Raw genomic sequence first — 14,661 nt, forward strand, 5'->3', positions numbered from 1 at the left:
AATTGTGCCAGAGAAAATGTCAAAATTTTCTCCTAAAGCAGAATCTCTGAATTTTAATGGAGAGAAAGATTTTTAGTCTGGTTCTTTGCAGCATTGGCTGTAGGGCACATAAGGGCTATAGAGGTAATTTCAGTCATTGGGCTAATTTTATTCTCAGCAAGAGGGCTTTGTCATCACTTTGGATAAGGGAAGGCACCATCCCCCTTAAATCCCAGGTGGTCAGCCACAGTATTTTGGCTGGGCCTTGGAAAAGGCATTTGCCTCTTTACCAACAGAGAGCAAAAGCTGAGGCATACAGCTTAATTTGTATGTCACATTGTCCATATGCAACAAGAATGCTGTGCACAAACTGGTGTTTATTGAGCTGGTTGTGCTGTTTATGTTTTCTTCACTTGATAGTCCTGAAACAAAGCTGAAATTTTCTGTCGATTTTCAATTGAACTCCTGCCAATAAACGTGAGCTTTGATCTAGAGGAAGTAACTGATCCTTTCTAGCTATCAAAAAATATTTGGATATGAAAGCAATAGCTTCAATCCAAAGGGAATTAGGGATTTTATAGAAGTGAGATGATTTTATGCCTGGAGGTAAATAGAAAAACTAAAATGCCTTGTGTGAGTCCATAGGTAGCGCACCAGACACCTGAAGCAGCCAAAGCAGAATCAGAGTTTTAATGTTTATAAAGTGTGTACCCCTGAAGCAGCATCATTCATTAGCTTTGCAGTTCCCTAAATGCTTGCTCTGAAAATATGAAGAATTTGATTTTTAAAAGCAGCAGTGGGAATAGCAGGATCTGGGGCAGGATTTAGCTCAAGAAAGTTGAAGCAAAATTAGATTAGATTCATCCCACAGTTCTATTATTAGCTTTGTTTAACTGGATGGTTTTGTATCCTTGAAAGTGTATAAATGAGATAGGTCTTAAAAAAATCAAAACTTAAATATTTATAAGTAAATTGTGGTGCACAGGACCTTCTCTAAACCAAGTTAGAAATAAGAAGAAAGAGAAACTGAACAGTGGAAATTGCAAGAGCTCTGTATACCTGAGGAAATAGCTTTAAACTTTTGAATTAAGTTCTTCTTTTAAAGCATCCTGCTCATTTGGACGTTAGTTTAAGAGCTCAATCTGTAAACAGATATTTCATACAAATCTGCAAAACCCTTTCAGTTTTTGTATGTATTTGTGGAAATTTCAACCAAAAACCGGTCCATTCCACCATGGTGTATACAAGGGCTATTTTGGTACTAAAATGCTGGCTGATTTGTCCCTGTTTTTCTATAATTCTTGCAGGTCTGCCGAACAAAAGGAAACATGGCTTTCTTTTTTGCAAAAGTAAGTCTTTGAAGACATAGAAAAGGGACCAAGTGACCTAGACCAGTGATTCCCTGCTCATTCCTATCTGCTGCTTATGACTGGCTGTGTCCTAATATGAATGGAGAACAGTGGAGCTAATTTTGGTCTTACAAAAGCAAACGTTCTCTAAAACATACCCCAAGCCAGAAGGTGTGGTGGCAGCATCTGAGTAAATAGATCTGTTTCAGTTCAGCCAGAACTAGACAGAGAATTCCTAGTGGTGATTTTGGTTTCCAGATACTTAGTTCTGCTAATTGAGATTTGTGTCTTTATCTGATTCTTCAGAGTTCATGGGGTTGTTTAAATCATTCTTGCTGGGAATGATTTCTAATTCACGGTTCTTCAGTTCTTCGAACTATTCTGTACAATGAGCTGTAACTCATTCCACTAAGAGGCTACGGTGCAGCCTAAGGCATCACAACAATATATAGCTTTTCTCAATCTTTTGTTTAAATGTGTCCTTCCTTTGCTGCAGCCCATTCTTCATAGTTAGGCCTCCTTATATAACCCCTCCTGTGCAACAGCTCTACTCTAGAATTTATATCCTTCATAAATAAGTGTCATGATCTCAAGTAATCACTGAATTATCCTATAAATTTGGTACGTATGCACTGCTCCAGGATGTAAATTCTCTGTTTTAGTGAATCTTCCCAGGGCTGGTGGGGAAATGAGGTACAGCTCCCCAGGCCCAATTTTGGCTCATAAATTGCCGAGCCTCCAGGGAGCCTTCCTGTGGTTTGGGCCATGAGAGAAAAGAGGCAATGGCAGGAGGACYGAGGGGCCAAGGGAGCTGGAGGTATTCCTAGATCCAGATCCTAGGGAGACTTGGTCCCCTTTCTGATGATGTTGGGCTGTTTAAGATTAAAATTGCAGTGAAGTCAATGTGTAGATTTTAAATCCAATTTCTCTGCTGCTTACACTGATTTTTTGCACAGTATGAACTTTAATAATAACAGGGCATTACTGGGGCCCTTGGTCAGCATCCCTTTCAGATACTGCTGGGTGCTGGGTTTCCCCAAAGATCTTTCTATAGAGAGTACATCTGCAAACAGTCTGCTTCTTATCCAGTTACTGCTTGATTACTATTTAAATATCAGTCTTACCATTTATGTTTATAATATTAAAATTTTACTTGTTTTGTACTTGTTTTGTCAGTCGAATAAGAGAAGAGAAGGAAAAAGACTATCCTAAAAGTATTCCTCTGAAGATAATTGCAAAGGATGTTGGAACTTGTGCATATGTAAGTGGTTTTGAGCTGAACTCTGGATCTAAATCCGAATCACCTATGAGTGCTTGTCACCTATAAGTTGCAATGTGTTTTCTTCTTTATAATGATTGTAAATCAGTAAAGCTGTGCATATGAACACTCCAAAATTGCCTTAAACATGTTTTTTTATCAGTTGACTGATACTGATAAATTCATAGGCAGGTAAATCGATAAAGAAAGATTATCCGCAGRTTATGACTTTTTTACTAAGTCATTTTAAACCAATTTAAATGAAATTCTTGTAGGTAGCCAATTCCCTAGAGATGCACTAGCATTCATTGATAAACCATTCATTCTCCCTCTGCTTCTTGTACGATTATCCTTTCTTTCTAAATGTTTTTCTAAAACCTATATTTCATGCTAAGAAGCCTCAAGAACATTTGCGTGAGATGTTTTCACAGAAGTTAGACCTTACTGGAGGTTTTTGTCCAATGATTATTCTTCACTTAGAATTCTGTACTTGCATAGACCTAATCATAAACAATTCCTCCTTTTTTCAGAAAATCATTATTTAGGTAAATGTAGTTAAAGTTACCAAGTTGCTAAGAGAAATGGTAGTAAATAGTGATGATAACAGTGTCCTTCAAATGAAGGACTGCATAGCAGTGTGCGCTCAGGTGTTCCTAAGTAAATGTCTATAAATCATACATGCACTCAGGTATTCCACTATTGTACCTGGGGCTTTTAGTTTCTCTTTTCTCCTTAGATAAAATAAGCTCCTGTGCCAAATTTGATTTCCTGATACTGGTAGTCCTAGGAATTACATGCTGTAGTCTAGCTATTATCAGCAATAAAGCAATGGAAGAGGATATGGAAACTTTGTGATCCAGAAAGTTCTTATGGCACTGTGGTTCCTGTGCTACAGCAGCTGGAGATGCCCAAGAATTATTTCATTTCTGGAAGATGGGGGAAGGGTGAACATGAGGCTTAAACATTTTATTATATTCTAGCCAAGAGCAAAATTTATGTAAATGTGCTGACCTGCTCCTGAGAGCCAGATGTCATTGCTTTTGGCAAATGTTAAATTTTTCATGGTATGAACATTCAGATATGTCCTGAAGCAAAATGTACAGTATTCTCACTTCTTTCCTTTGATTGCCGTGGCATCTTGTTACCATCAGGAACTTGTACAAAAGTACAGCTCAGATCTTTTCTAAGTTCAAAATGTCATGGTGTTGTTTCACCTGAATGCCCAATGGCCAGTATAAAATTGCTATGCTACGTATGGTAGCAGGGTTTGTTGAACCAGTCCTGGGACTGACAGTGAACGTTTACATCTTGGCTCTTCTGTCTCCTCTTCTTTGGGCCTTCTAGGTCGTTCTTTGCAAGCAGGCACATGTTTGTCCAGCCAATGCTCGAGTCTGGCCACAAACCAGCTCCAATCCAAAAGCTGTGTAGTCTTGTTAGCAGAACCAGACTACCCTGCCCCTCAGGAGGGCCCTCTGGACCTTCCCACTTGATTTTGTCTCTGCAAGGTGATGGCGGTAGTGCTGCCACATCCCAACCATGCTAAGGATGGGTTCATGAATACTGACGGTATGTTTGAAATGCACTGACCTGCATAACAACAACATGGTGTGACAACGTAGAGAGCATTTCTCTGCACAGGAATAATATTGGTGCCAGGCCGCAGGTGTCGAAATCTCATTCTGGAAAGACCGTTTTGTGGAAAGTGGCGCTTCTTGCAACATGCTACGCACCATAGAGGTGGTCAGGCTCAGCTGCCTCATCCTTGCTGTTGAGTCGCTGTAGCTGTTTAGGACCAAGCGTTTTTGGTGTCCTCCATGCTGCCAATGAGCGGATTCTGGAGGATGCTAGAGCAGCAGCATTTTGACTGAATGAAACATTACCAAGAGGAAGTGTTCCTGGTATTAAACCAAATCTGGCTTTGAGAAGTCTATGTAAAAAGTAGCAAAGAATACAGAGATGAACAACCTATGTGTGATATTTTCTTACCAGGGAGATCTTCAATAGAAAAGAAAGAAAAAATTAACAATTAGTATGAGAACTCCTTGTTCAACTGAACAAACTCATTGAAATGTTTCATTTTTTCGAAGGAGACTTATATGTGTTTAAATTAATCAAACCATTAGATTTCCTTCATGCAGTATCTAAAGTGCAATTAGGGGCTGTGTCTTTTGTACATATTTTAATGCGGAGATTTTGTCCCTAGTAATCATGGTACTCTGCCCTTCTGATGGAGCTGCTGGGGAAGCGGGGAGCAGCTATAGAAAGCATATGATGAGGCACAGGAATCAAACTTCCATCTCAGACAGCTGGCTCTTTCTCTGTATAGTGTAACTTATTTATCAAACAAATTTTTAACAGTATACTCTCAATTCTTTAAGCATTTAATTATGCAAGGATATTGCACTTCAGATACTCTTTGCAAATCTGTATTTTTAATGCCACTTTTCCCTTCTCCTTTTTTCTGTTCACAGTCAAAGACCCTAACTGTAACCAATGTTGATACAGCAAATGATGTAATTCTAACGGCCCTACAGCAGCTGGGAATTACCGTAAGTACTTGCACCGGTTTTAATGAGTCTTTTCTTAGCCACTTTTAATGAAAAAATCTTCTTTTGCACTTTTTCAAGGTTTTAGGACATGGACATTATTTGAAAACCTTTATCATAGCAATGTTGTTGAAATGAAACAGCGGTGGCTATTTAATATATAGACCTCCAGAGATCATCAAATGCCTTGGAAGTGTTGAATAAGCCTCTCATCCCTGTAAAGGTTCAGTCATGTTTGAAATTGCTGTTAAATCTATTTTGTTGATGCCTAAGAGAAGATATCTTGACACAAGAAGTGAGAGTTTGTCACAGCTCCTTTTGCATGCTTCGGTGTGAACAGGGAACCTATTGGACTGATTTTTTTTCTTTTTTGTTTCAAAATTTGCAAATATGTGTGATCGGTTGTGTCCTCAGATTATATATACAAGCACAGCTCTTGAGTGTCCAAATCAGACGATTCTCTAAATATCCATGGATCTTTAGCATCACATGAGATATGAATGTCACTGAGTGATTGCACAGAAATTGAATGCACCCAATTTAAGTAATGGCATGAAACTGTTTTGGTAAAAGGTCTTTAGGTGAGCTGAGATAATGCAGGACAGTGCACCAAGTAGATGCAGTGATTTCTAGTAGATCAAGTAGTGCCTGAACTGTCACCTTTTGCCCTAAAACAGAAAAGGGCATGCCTCCGGTGCTAAAATGAATCACTGCCAGGGACAAAAATTCAGATTCCCTCATTCCTTTTCTGTCATTTCACAATGTGGCTCTGAACAACACTGATGGTCACAGAAGCTCCTGGATGACAACTTTTTGACTGGCCTGTCAGCATGCTGTTTGGGTAACAAGTATTTTTTTAAATGTCTTGATCTTGGTGCGTCTGTCGATCTTGAAGCATGGAATCTGACAAGTCTTTCCTTACCATGGCCCTGAGTTCAAAGAGTCAAATATGACCAAGTGCCACTCTTGTACTTCCCTGGGGCTTCAAGAGACCTCCAACAAAAGTTAGAGTAACCTCAGAATTTGCATTTCCTTGCATTCATTGTCTCTAGTTTGTACTGGCTCTTTGTACATCCAGAGGGCTGTTCTGCTAGCTAGGTATTTCCTCAGCACAGCATTTTCTGCCTATCCATMTTGAAATGTTTTAGACGTCCCATACTACACCAGGGCTGCGGCTCTGGCCCTCAGCTGAGGATCCTGCAGTCTGTCCAATAAAGGTAGCTCTGGAGTTAATAGAGGGACTGCAAGGCAAAGAGGATAAGATGTGAGTTAAAATCCAGCCCTTGTCTCCTCCAATTTGTACTGCAAATTGAAGAGACTGTGCTATGTTAAAACTGCAAGTCTTTATTACGATGTGTTTCATTTTTACCCTTTTTATGGGTGTCATTTGCACTTCCTCATTTTGCATACAGAAAAATCAGGAAAATGGTAGTACTGAAAAAGAATGTTTTGCTTGGGATGAGCAGGAGGAGGAGCTGGTTAGGTTTCAGCTTCGCTTTCAGCTTTTGTATGTGTCAAAGCCATCCCTTTCCTCCACTTTATATTTTTATTTTGAGTGGAAGAAGAATTAAAAGCATTCTAAAAGATGTAAAATCTTGCCTGATGAGTTATTTGACCAAGTAATATACTCCATTTTTTCACTGCATCTTCATGACATAAAGCCTTTTTCATTAGAAACATATCATAAGATTCACAATAAAATCAGACAAGCTAAATAAATTAAGCTGTAGCCTGTATATCAATCAAACTCACCCAAACCCCTCCTAGGATTGTTCTAACCACGAGGAAGCTTCTCCTTATGCGCCATCTTGAGGGGTTTTTATGTTCAGAGAGAACCACTTGAAAGGAACTCTATGACTTTTCAATGGCAATTATAAAAACTACATTTCACATGTTGTATGATTAATGAGGCTATTACTTTGCCTGAGTTCACTCCATTTTAACGCATCAGAGTTTTTTCCTCTGTGCTTTCTCTGGTAAAATGACAACTAATTCCAGCAAAATGGCATCGATCATCTGTTCCAAATTATCCAGTGGGACAGAAAGAAGGACTTTGAGTTTCCCAGCTCCATAAGTACAGTTGCTGTTTTTCTGGGACAGTGACATTTCTGCTGACAAATGGCTTCATAAAGCACATAAAGGACAACATTTGCAATTGGGGGATGGTCAGTCCACCTCTTGAAACTGCGCTTCCCAGCTCTTCCCCTTTCCCTGTCTCCCCTTCACAGCAACTAACACTTTGATATATATTTTTGAAAGGAAAAGTAAATACCTTTTCTTGTGCTCCTCAGCTGTATTTATTTGCTCCTGGCTGCCTGCCCTGAAGCTCAAGAGATGTCTCCATAGCCTATTTATTTTCCTTCTGCCTCCTACTAGCTAACTTAACAGCAGTGCTAATATGGCCCAGAAAGCTCCGTCAGTCAGAGAGCAATCTGTGAAGGCTTTATTGGGTGTATCAGCATTATACCAGATGCATGCAGCAAATAGAAAGAGTCTCAAGAGCTTTGGGGACACTGGATAAAAGTCCAGACAATGCAGATAGTAGGCAAATCTGTTTAAAAGGATGTAGGATTTAATTTTAGAGCTGAATAAATACTATCAATAGGTATTTATCACCTTTTGTAGTCAGAAAACTTTCAGATTTTAATTTTCCTTATTTTAGCACAGTCACTGAGAAGGGATTTAAAGTGTAATAGATCACTTTTTACACAGTGTATTTATCAACTTCCTATTACTCTTTGTCCTGAGAGTGACTTGTGTTGAATGTCATTCTTTTTAACTCTGTTGCCTCACTGCCATATTTGAGATAATGCACTATTTCCCTCCTTCAGTTAAACTGAAACACTCACATACATTTATGATAAGGGCAATATTTAGAATTTACTTTCAAATCAATGTTTTTTCCGAAGATTTTCATGTTCTCCAATCCTTTGGAAATTGTCTCCTTTGATGTAAATTTTATCATCTCCTCTGTTGTAAATTTTAAAGGGGGCTCTGCAACCTTACCGCACCCTCTGGAGTTGCCAGGCCCTTCCACACAGAAGGGCTGCAGAGCTGCCATTTGCCACCCTGCAAGGCGATTTTGGGGCAGCTTTCAGCGCCGTGACCCGCTGGTGCTGTCCTAGCGTGGGCTCGGCAGCGTGGGGCTTAGCCCACTGGCGCTGCCCGTCCTGCCTGCTGTGTCCTGCGCAGCAGTGCTGGGATGCTCTTGGCCGGCAGGGTCAGCTCTTCCCTCTGGCCAGGGACGGAGGGGAGGTGGGGGAGACAGGTCTGGTCTGTGACTGTGGCTGCAGTCTGAGTCTGGGGAGCAGCTGCGCTGCACCACAGCAATCCCTGAGGCTGTGCTTACCCTGACAGGCAGGACCGGGCTGCGGGRTCACCTTTGCTTGCATGAATGCTCACTGTCTGCCGCATGCTCTGCAGTGGGCTTCCACTTGTGCTACTTACTCCTAATCACTCCGAGGGGTCAGACTTGCCTCTCCTCCAGGCTGGGTGTACGCAGAACCTGCAGGGAGGCACAGGACACAGGAGGGCGGAGAGCCAGGAGCAGGACACAGCGCTCGAGGCACCCTCCTTGCTAGAGGTGGCTGATTTCCAGCCTCAGGGAGGTGGCAGGCGGCAGGGGTGACCGGCTCAGCTGCATTGCAGGGTGCTGTCAGCATGACTAGTGCCTCTGTCTGGCCATGAAGGCAGCCCTAACGCCCCGCAGGCTGTGGCTTTGGCCCCTCTGCTTCCAGGAGCAGGGAAGAACTGGTGCAAATCGCCCCCTTTTCCTACTGAAAGAGATGGACCCTGTAGCAACCTGCATGGAGGGACCTAGAAATGAAGGGCTCCAGCCATTCCTACTGCTCAGGCTGGGCCCTGGTCACTCCTACCACATCTCATGTGCAGAGAGAATTCAGAAGCTCTGATGGTGGCAAATTTGGGCACTGCAGAAGTAAAGGGAATTCCTTTGCTCCCAGTGGCAAGGTGCGGATTATCATATCATTGCAAGAAACCTAATGCAACCCCCTTCTTAATGGCTGGACAACTTATTCTTAATTTTGGTTTTAAAGGGCTCTGAAAAAGACTACAAGCTGTGGGTGATTTCAGGAAGAGAAGATGCTCCTTACCCTCTTATTGGTAAGTTCTTGAAATGGTTTTACTTTTCAGCATTCACCCATTAATTTTTAGTGCTGAAGAAAGCAAGAAATACAGAGAAATGCAGTTTCCTGTTTTGTTTTGTTTTGTTTTTTTCTGGTTTTCTCTTACTTCCCTGTCACGCAAATTTGCCTATTTAGGGAGCTAGTCAGAATCCTTTTTTTTGAAGAGCAATTGTGTCTGTTGTGTTATATCTACTAAGAGTTGAAAAAGTTCATTTATTTCTGCACCAATTTTGTTATTTTCAGTTGCATGAGTCTCAGTCTTTCTACAGGACCAGCACCTCCACTCACTCACCTCCTCTCTTGGAGCTAGTCCAGCTATGCCATATTTCTTCCTACATATCCGTAGCATTGTTTACTACATTCTCCTCCTCAGCAAAACTCAACATGATTTTGAGAAATGTTCTGTTTTTCAGCAACTGGACAAAACTGATTCAAGAAGTCCTTTCCAATCCTGTATTTCTCTTACTGGCTGACAGTTCCCCTCTGAATAAAAGCAGAATATTGCTTATTCACGTTATAAAATGCTTTTCAAAACATCCCCCTCATCAGGAATCAACCCAAAGCTCAGAAGTGATTGGATTGAGTGATTTGATTTTGGCCCATATAGTTCACTGAGAACAAATCCCTCTCCATTATTAAGAGCCTTTCCCTGTAGAAGCCCTGCATTATTTGTGCTATATAAAAGTTAGCAGATGATTAGAACAAGAAAAACTTGTGGATTTTCTGTTTTCCTCCTGCAAATCTAACCCCAGTAAATCCTAACATTCCTTCTCAAAGCAGTCTTAGCTACAAATGCTTTGCTGGAGTCAGACAACATTAATATTTATAAAATGTCTAACTTGTGCATCTTATAGACAATGAAAGCTGTTTTGTCTTTGAAATGTACCAGACTTTGTCTTTTAGACTGTTATGTGTAGCTTATTCAGATAAAATCACAGCTGTGGTTTTAAATATAGCACCAGAGAATTCCAAAATGGGAAAGACCTTTCTAATTGACTGACGGTCTCTCACTGCGAATTCAAGTTGCAATCTCTGGAAAAGAAAAATCTGATATTAAAATGATGCTGCACTGGATATTCACACAGGGTTTATTGGATAAGGCCCCGCTTTTATCCTAGGTGCATATCAGAATCAGAATTTGACTGTTTCAGCTTCACACTACTTCTAATGTCTAATAATGATTCTTCCACTATCAATGTTCATTTTAAGGCAAGTCTATGGGTAGGTTAACTAAAACATCTTAACATTGCACCAGATTTGATCTATTTCAATGGCCATGTCTGTAGACAGGTCCAAAAATATCTTTCTGGTGGCATTTTTGAAAGCTTCTCCAGAAATTAATTGCCTCTGTATAGTCCCTGAAGATGCTGGTTAATGCAGAGCATAGTTCATTTGCATTAGCCCTGTGATTAACATTTCCTTCCTGTTTCAGCCTCAGACAGGAACTTTTATTGCGTCTTTTTTGACTACATTGTTGGCTATTCCACTTACCATGGAAAGGGAGGGAAGATCATGTTCATACTGGATTTTTTGCATGCTCAGCAAAAAATTGACAAAAATCTCATTTCTTGAGAGAACCATACAGGAAAACAGTACCTAAACTTTGAGCATTGCAAGTAAAACAGTAGAACAAATAAACACTGAATTCAGAAATAGTCACTTGAATCTTTCTGTTGGACTTTTATGTGATACAGTTGTAATGGGTCTGATTTTTCCTTTAAGTCTGTTTAACTGCTCTGAACACAGTAACTCCATTTTTGCCAGTGTATGATTTATGCCAGTGTAAATATGCCTGAGGCTGCTGAGAAAGTGCTGTGGGCCAATGTGCGAAATCTGCTTTTCCTTCAAGGTAGATGGAGTTTTTCAARTCTCCAGTCAATCCAACACAGATTATGATGATTTCTCTTTAAACAGGACATGAATATCCCTTTGGAATTAAAATGAGCCACATTCGAGACGCTATGCCCCACGGATCAAAGCACTGTGCCTGCCCCAGGCAGCTGCAGGGGTCCTTCCTGACGGAGCAGCTGCCCCAGGAGCTGCAGTGCCAGTTTGTGCTGAAGCCAAGTCGCCTGGCCGTGTGCCAGCCGCTGAGCGGTACGTTGCTCTCCCCACACAAGCCCCATTCACCCAGCGCGTCTCTAAGGCTGTGTCTGCTATAGAAAGCAAACATGCCAGGAGGGGAGGGAAGTGAAGATGAGCATGCGGATGCGCTTTTCTGTGATTCAGCTGCATGGGGGATTTTACAGGGTATCTCTTCCTGATTTGACTGTGCTGTTGTATGTGTACAGTTTTTGTAAGTTAAATTTTTACAAGCTGCCTGTCAAATGGTTGTTTTAAAACCAGCAAAGAAAGACTAGCTSTCTTCCCTGCAATTTTTTAAGTCTATTAGCTGAGCTTCTCTCTCCAGCCCTCTCCTCATTTGTAGCAAGGCAGAGTGGTTTTACAGGTCAGGACTCAAGGCTTGACTTTGCCACAGAGCTCCCTGTAATGTTTGTCGTCAGCGTTCTTTATCTCAACAAGGTACTGACATCTACACAACTACTTCACTGGGACCCCCTCACAAGGCAAAGCCTCCACATGTGTTTGAGTACCTTGATGAACTGAGCAAATACAACCTCTTTGTTTCAGTTCTCTTTTGACTAAGAGGAGGATAATACTTTTTCCCGCCTTTGGCCTTAATCCTGCAAAAATATGAGCACCTGCTGTCTGTTTTGCACTCTGATATCAATGACACAATGACAGTTCACTGCTCATGGGTAAAGCAAATGAGCAGATCTTTACAGGATTGGGGCCTTAGACTGTAAACTCTACAGGGCAAGGATGCCTCCCATGGTGTGTTTTTGTTGAACTTTACACACTGACACATTACGCTCAGTTAGGAACTCTGCCATACTTCACCATTAATGACTATATAATAATAAAAATAACATACTCACATTCTGTTATCCTATGCCTCCCCAATAGCAAAGATCTCCCACAATGTATGAATAGAATCCATTTGTAATGTTTTTAGAAATTAAATATAGCAAGGCTGTATCAGTGTCTATTACAAATTATTCTGGAAACTGATTACATTTTATATAAATTAATTTCCTTTCCAAACTCCTTCATCCCCCCTTCCCCAGTAATGTGCATCATACATTACTTCATGGCATATTTTAAGAATAAGGCAATCTAGCAAAGGGGTGTAATTAGGTTTACAGGCCCCGCTTGGCAGCTGACATTGACTGGCAAGAGAAAATAGAAATGCAAATCAGGCCTGTAAAGCTCTAATGCAGATGTATTGTGCTGTGCAAATTGCAGGAGGGAAAGCATGGCTGCTTTGGAGAAGCATGCTGGTGATCCACAAGGATTAGAGTAAGCAGGAGGAAAAGAGGCTATTAATCCATTCACCTTCTCTACTTTCATCCTCGGTCRACAAAACCTTTTCAAATGATATATAGGTCTGGCTGCTTGTAAACCAAGTTACCTTGCATACATCGCTGTTCATTGTGCTCCTCCTAGCTCCTCACCTATTTCGGTTTTGGAAAATGGAGATGGGTGTCTGTGTACAAGCCAAGGCTGTGATTTGATTTTAGGCTCATCTTCACATCAGCAAGCCAAAACCTGTCTTGTTATTAGGTAACTACCAGGCACAACACCACATACAAGGCAAATGCATAGGGGAGGAGTTGGTAACCCCACATTTCGCTGCCAGATGTGCTGTGTAACCCGCCCTCCCTCTCAGAGAAATCTGTCCCAAACTGAGATGAAAGAGGGATTATCTGCTCATCATGAAGTGATTGATGTTCTAGTGGTTCATCTCATTATAGTATGAATTATCTGAACACAGATTTTTCTGTTTATTTTTCCTTAAAATGAGATAAAATCATAAACTTGGAAACAGAATTTTGGCAGTCTCCACTAAATTCTCTCAGCTGATGTTTGTAGCTATCTGTTATTGTAACCCAAACCAAGACATGGCATTTACAGTTGGCAAGCTTAGAAGCATAAGATTTTTAACCAAGTGTTGCCCTGGCAAGGATCAAACATTTGTGTGGCCAAACAGTTCTTGTGCCAGCCAGCCAACCTGTCCTCCTTCTCCTCCCATGGCTTTGCCATAACCTCCTCTGAAGCACAGCAGCCCCCATGACACTGGTATCGCTGTGCTGGAGACCCTGTCTTTTTGGGAGGCAGCAAGACATAGCTGCCCAGGCTGCACCGTGGTTAGGCAGCGCTGTAAGTGCTGACAGGCAGACATGACTGACAACTGGCTGTTGCGTGAAATAAGTTGCTGTGTGGACACCAACTACACTGTTGTAGTTGCATCATCTGTTCTGGCAGGATGGTTAAAAAAAGTACAGAAGAATTTACTGTGTGGAAGAACTGAAGTGTTTCTGTTGACTCTTGCAGTCTTTTGTCTACCTCACAATTAAAAATAGCCATTCAGTAATGCTCATTAGCACATGTCTGAAAAGCATTGTAAATACTCACTTGCTTAAAGTTTAACTTGAAAGARCTGACTGCTGTCAGTGGCTAGTCTATCATCAAAATTGTTACTTAATCATCCGTTAAAAGAGAAAGCAAATTTTTTAACAGGTTGGTCTCAATACAGAAAGATCTTTGAAAGCTGTTTGACAGTTAAGGATTTGGTCAGAAAGGATGCTCTGTTGTTAAAGAGATCTGAGGTTTAGAAGAGTCTGAACACTTTGTGAGAAGAGGAACTATCCACTTGCATGGAACTATGTACTTGCAGGGCACTATCTATGAATAGACACTACCTGTATATAAAATACAAGCAGAACTGATCCCGAGGCAGATGAGAATCACTCTTGGGCCACAGTTGTGAGCTCTGAGCATGATCTGCAACCAAAGCAATAGTGCTTTTTTCTGATTCTGGCCTGGAATAATCCACAGGAGCAAGGCCCTGAAGGTAACGCTGCCATTCCAGTATGGACGCGCTGTCTTCTGCATAGCAATAACCTGCCTTGGTCATGGCTGGATGGAGGCTGGACRATGTTGTAACTTTGCACAGGTTCAAGAAAAGAAAGTGTACATCCTCCCCCTATCATCTGCTCTGTACCTCAAAACTTCTTAATCCCTTTGCTTTGTGTAGCACAGAAGTGGCCTTCCTATCTTTAGGGCCTTTTTGTATGAAAAGGGTGAGTTTTCCTGTTGTTCAGCAAGTGTTAATTTGGTAAGTGATATGGCATTTCATTGCCTTATATTAGTTGCTGGTTTCTGTCCTGGTATCTTAAAAAATACCGATAAAGATTTCCCTCCTGTCCTGGAAGAGATCTGCATTTGATCAAAATTACCCCTTGCTTACACTGTCAGTTTGGGCCTTGGCTCTTAAGACTGGAGCAAACAGTGAGAGACTAATAAATCTTTCTAATTTTAAG

General features: G+C 41.1%; 2 protein-coding genes across 3 annotated transcripts in view; both read left to right on the plus strand.

Annotated features, from left to right (window-relative positions):
- The window catches only part of PSPC1 (paraspeckle component 1), a 592,911-nt gene that overhangs the window by 461,773 nt on the left and 116,477 nt on the right, over positions 1-14,661 (plus strand). The gene's annotated exons all lie outside the window — the stretch shown is intronic.
- ARHGAP20 (Rho GTPase activating protein 20) overlaps positions 1-14,661 on the plus strand; it is a 53,351-nt gene that overhangs the window by 27,189 nt on the left and 11,501 nt on the right. The window contains exons 4-8 of the mRNA XM_026070513.1: positions 1,287-1,328; positions 2,505-2,589; positions 5,058-5,135; positions 9,188-9,254; positions 11,192-11,374. Coding sequence (XP_025926298.1) covers positions 1,287-1,328; positions 2,505-2,589; positions 5,058-5,135; positions 9,188-9,254; positions 11,192-11,374 — 455 coding nt within the window. The remainder of the gene's footprint in view (positions 1-1,286; positions 1,329-2,504; positions 2,590-5,057; positions 5,136-9,187; positions 9,255-11,191; positions 11,375-14,661) is intronic.

This window comes from Apteryx rowi, unplaced genomic scaffold (genome assembly GCF_003343035.1).
Source record: "Apteryx rowi isolate R43461 unplaced genomic scaffold, aptRow1 scaffold_311, whole genome shotgun sequence".
Lineage (NCBI taxonomy): Eukaryota > Metazoa > Chordata > Aves > Apterygiformes > Apterygidae > Apteryx > Apteryx rowi.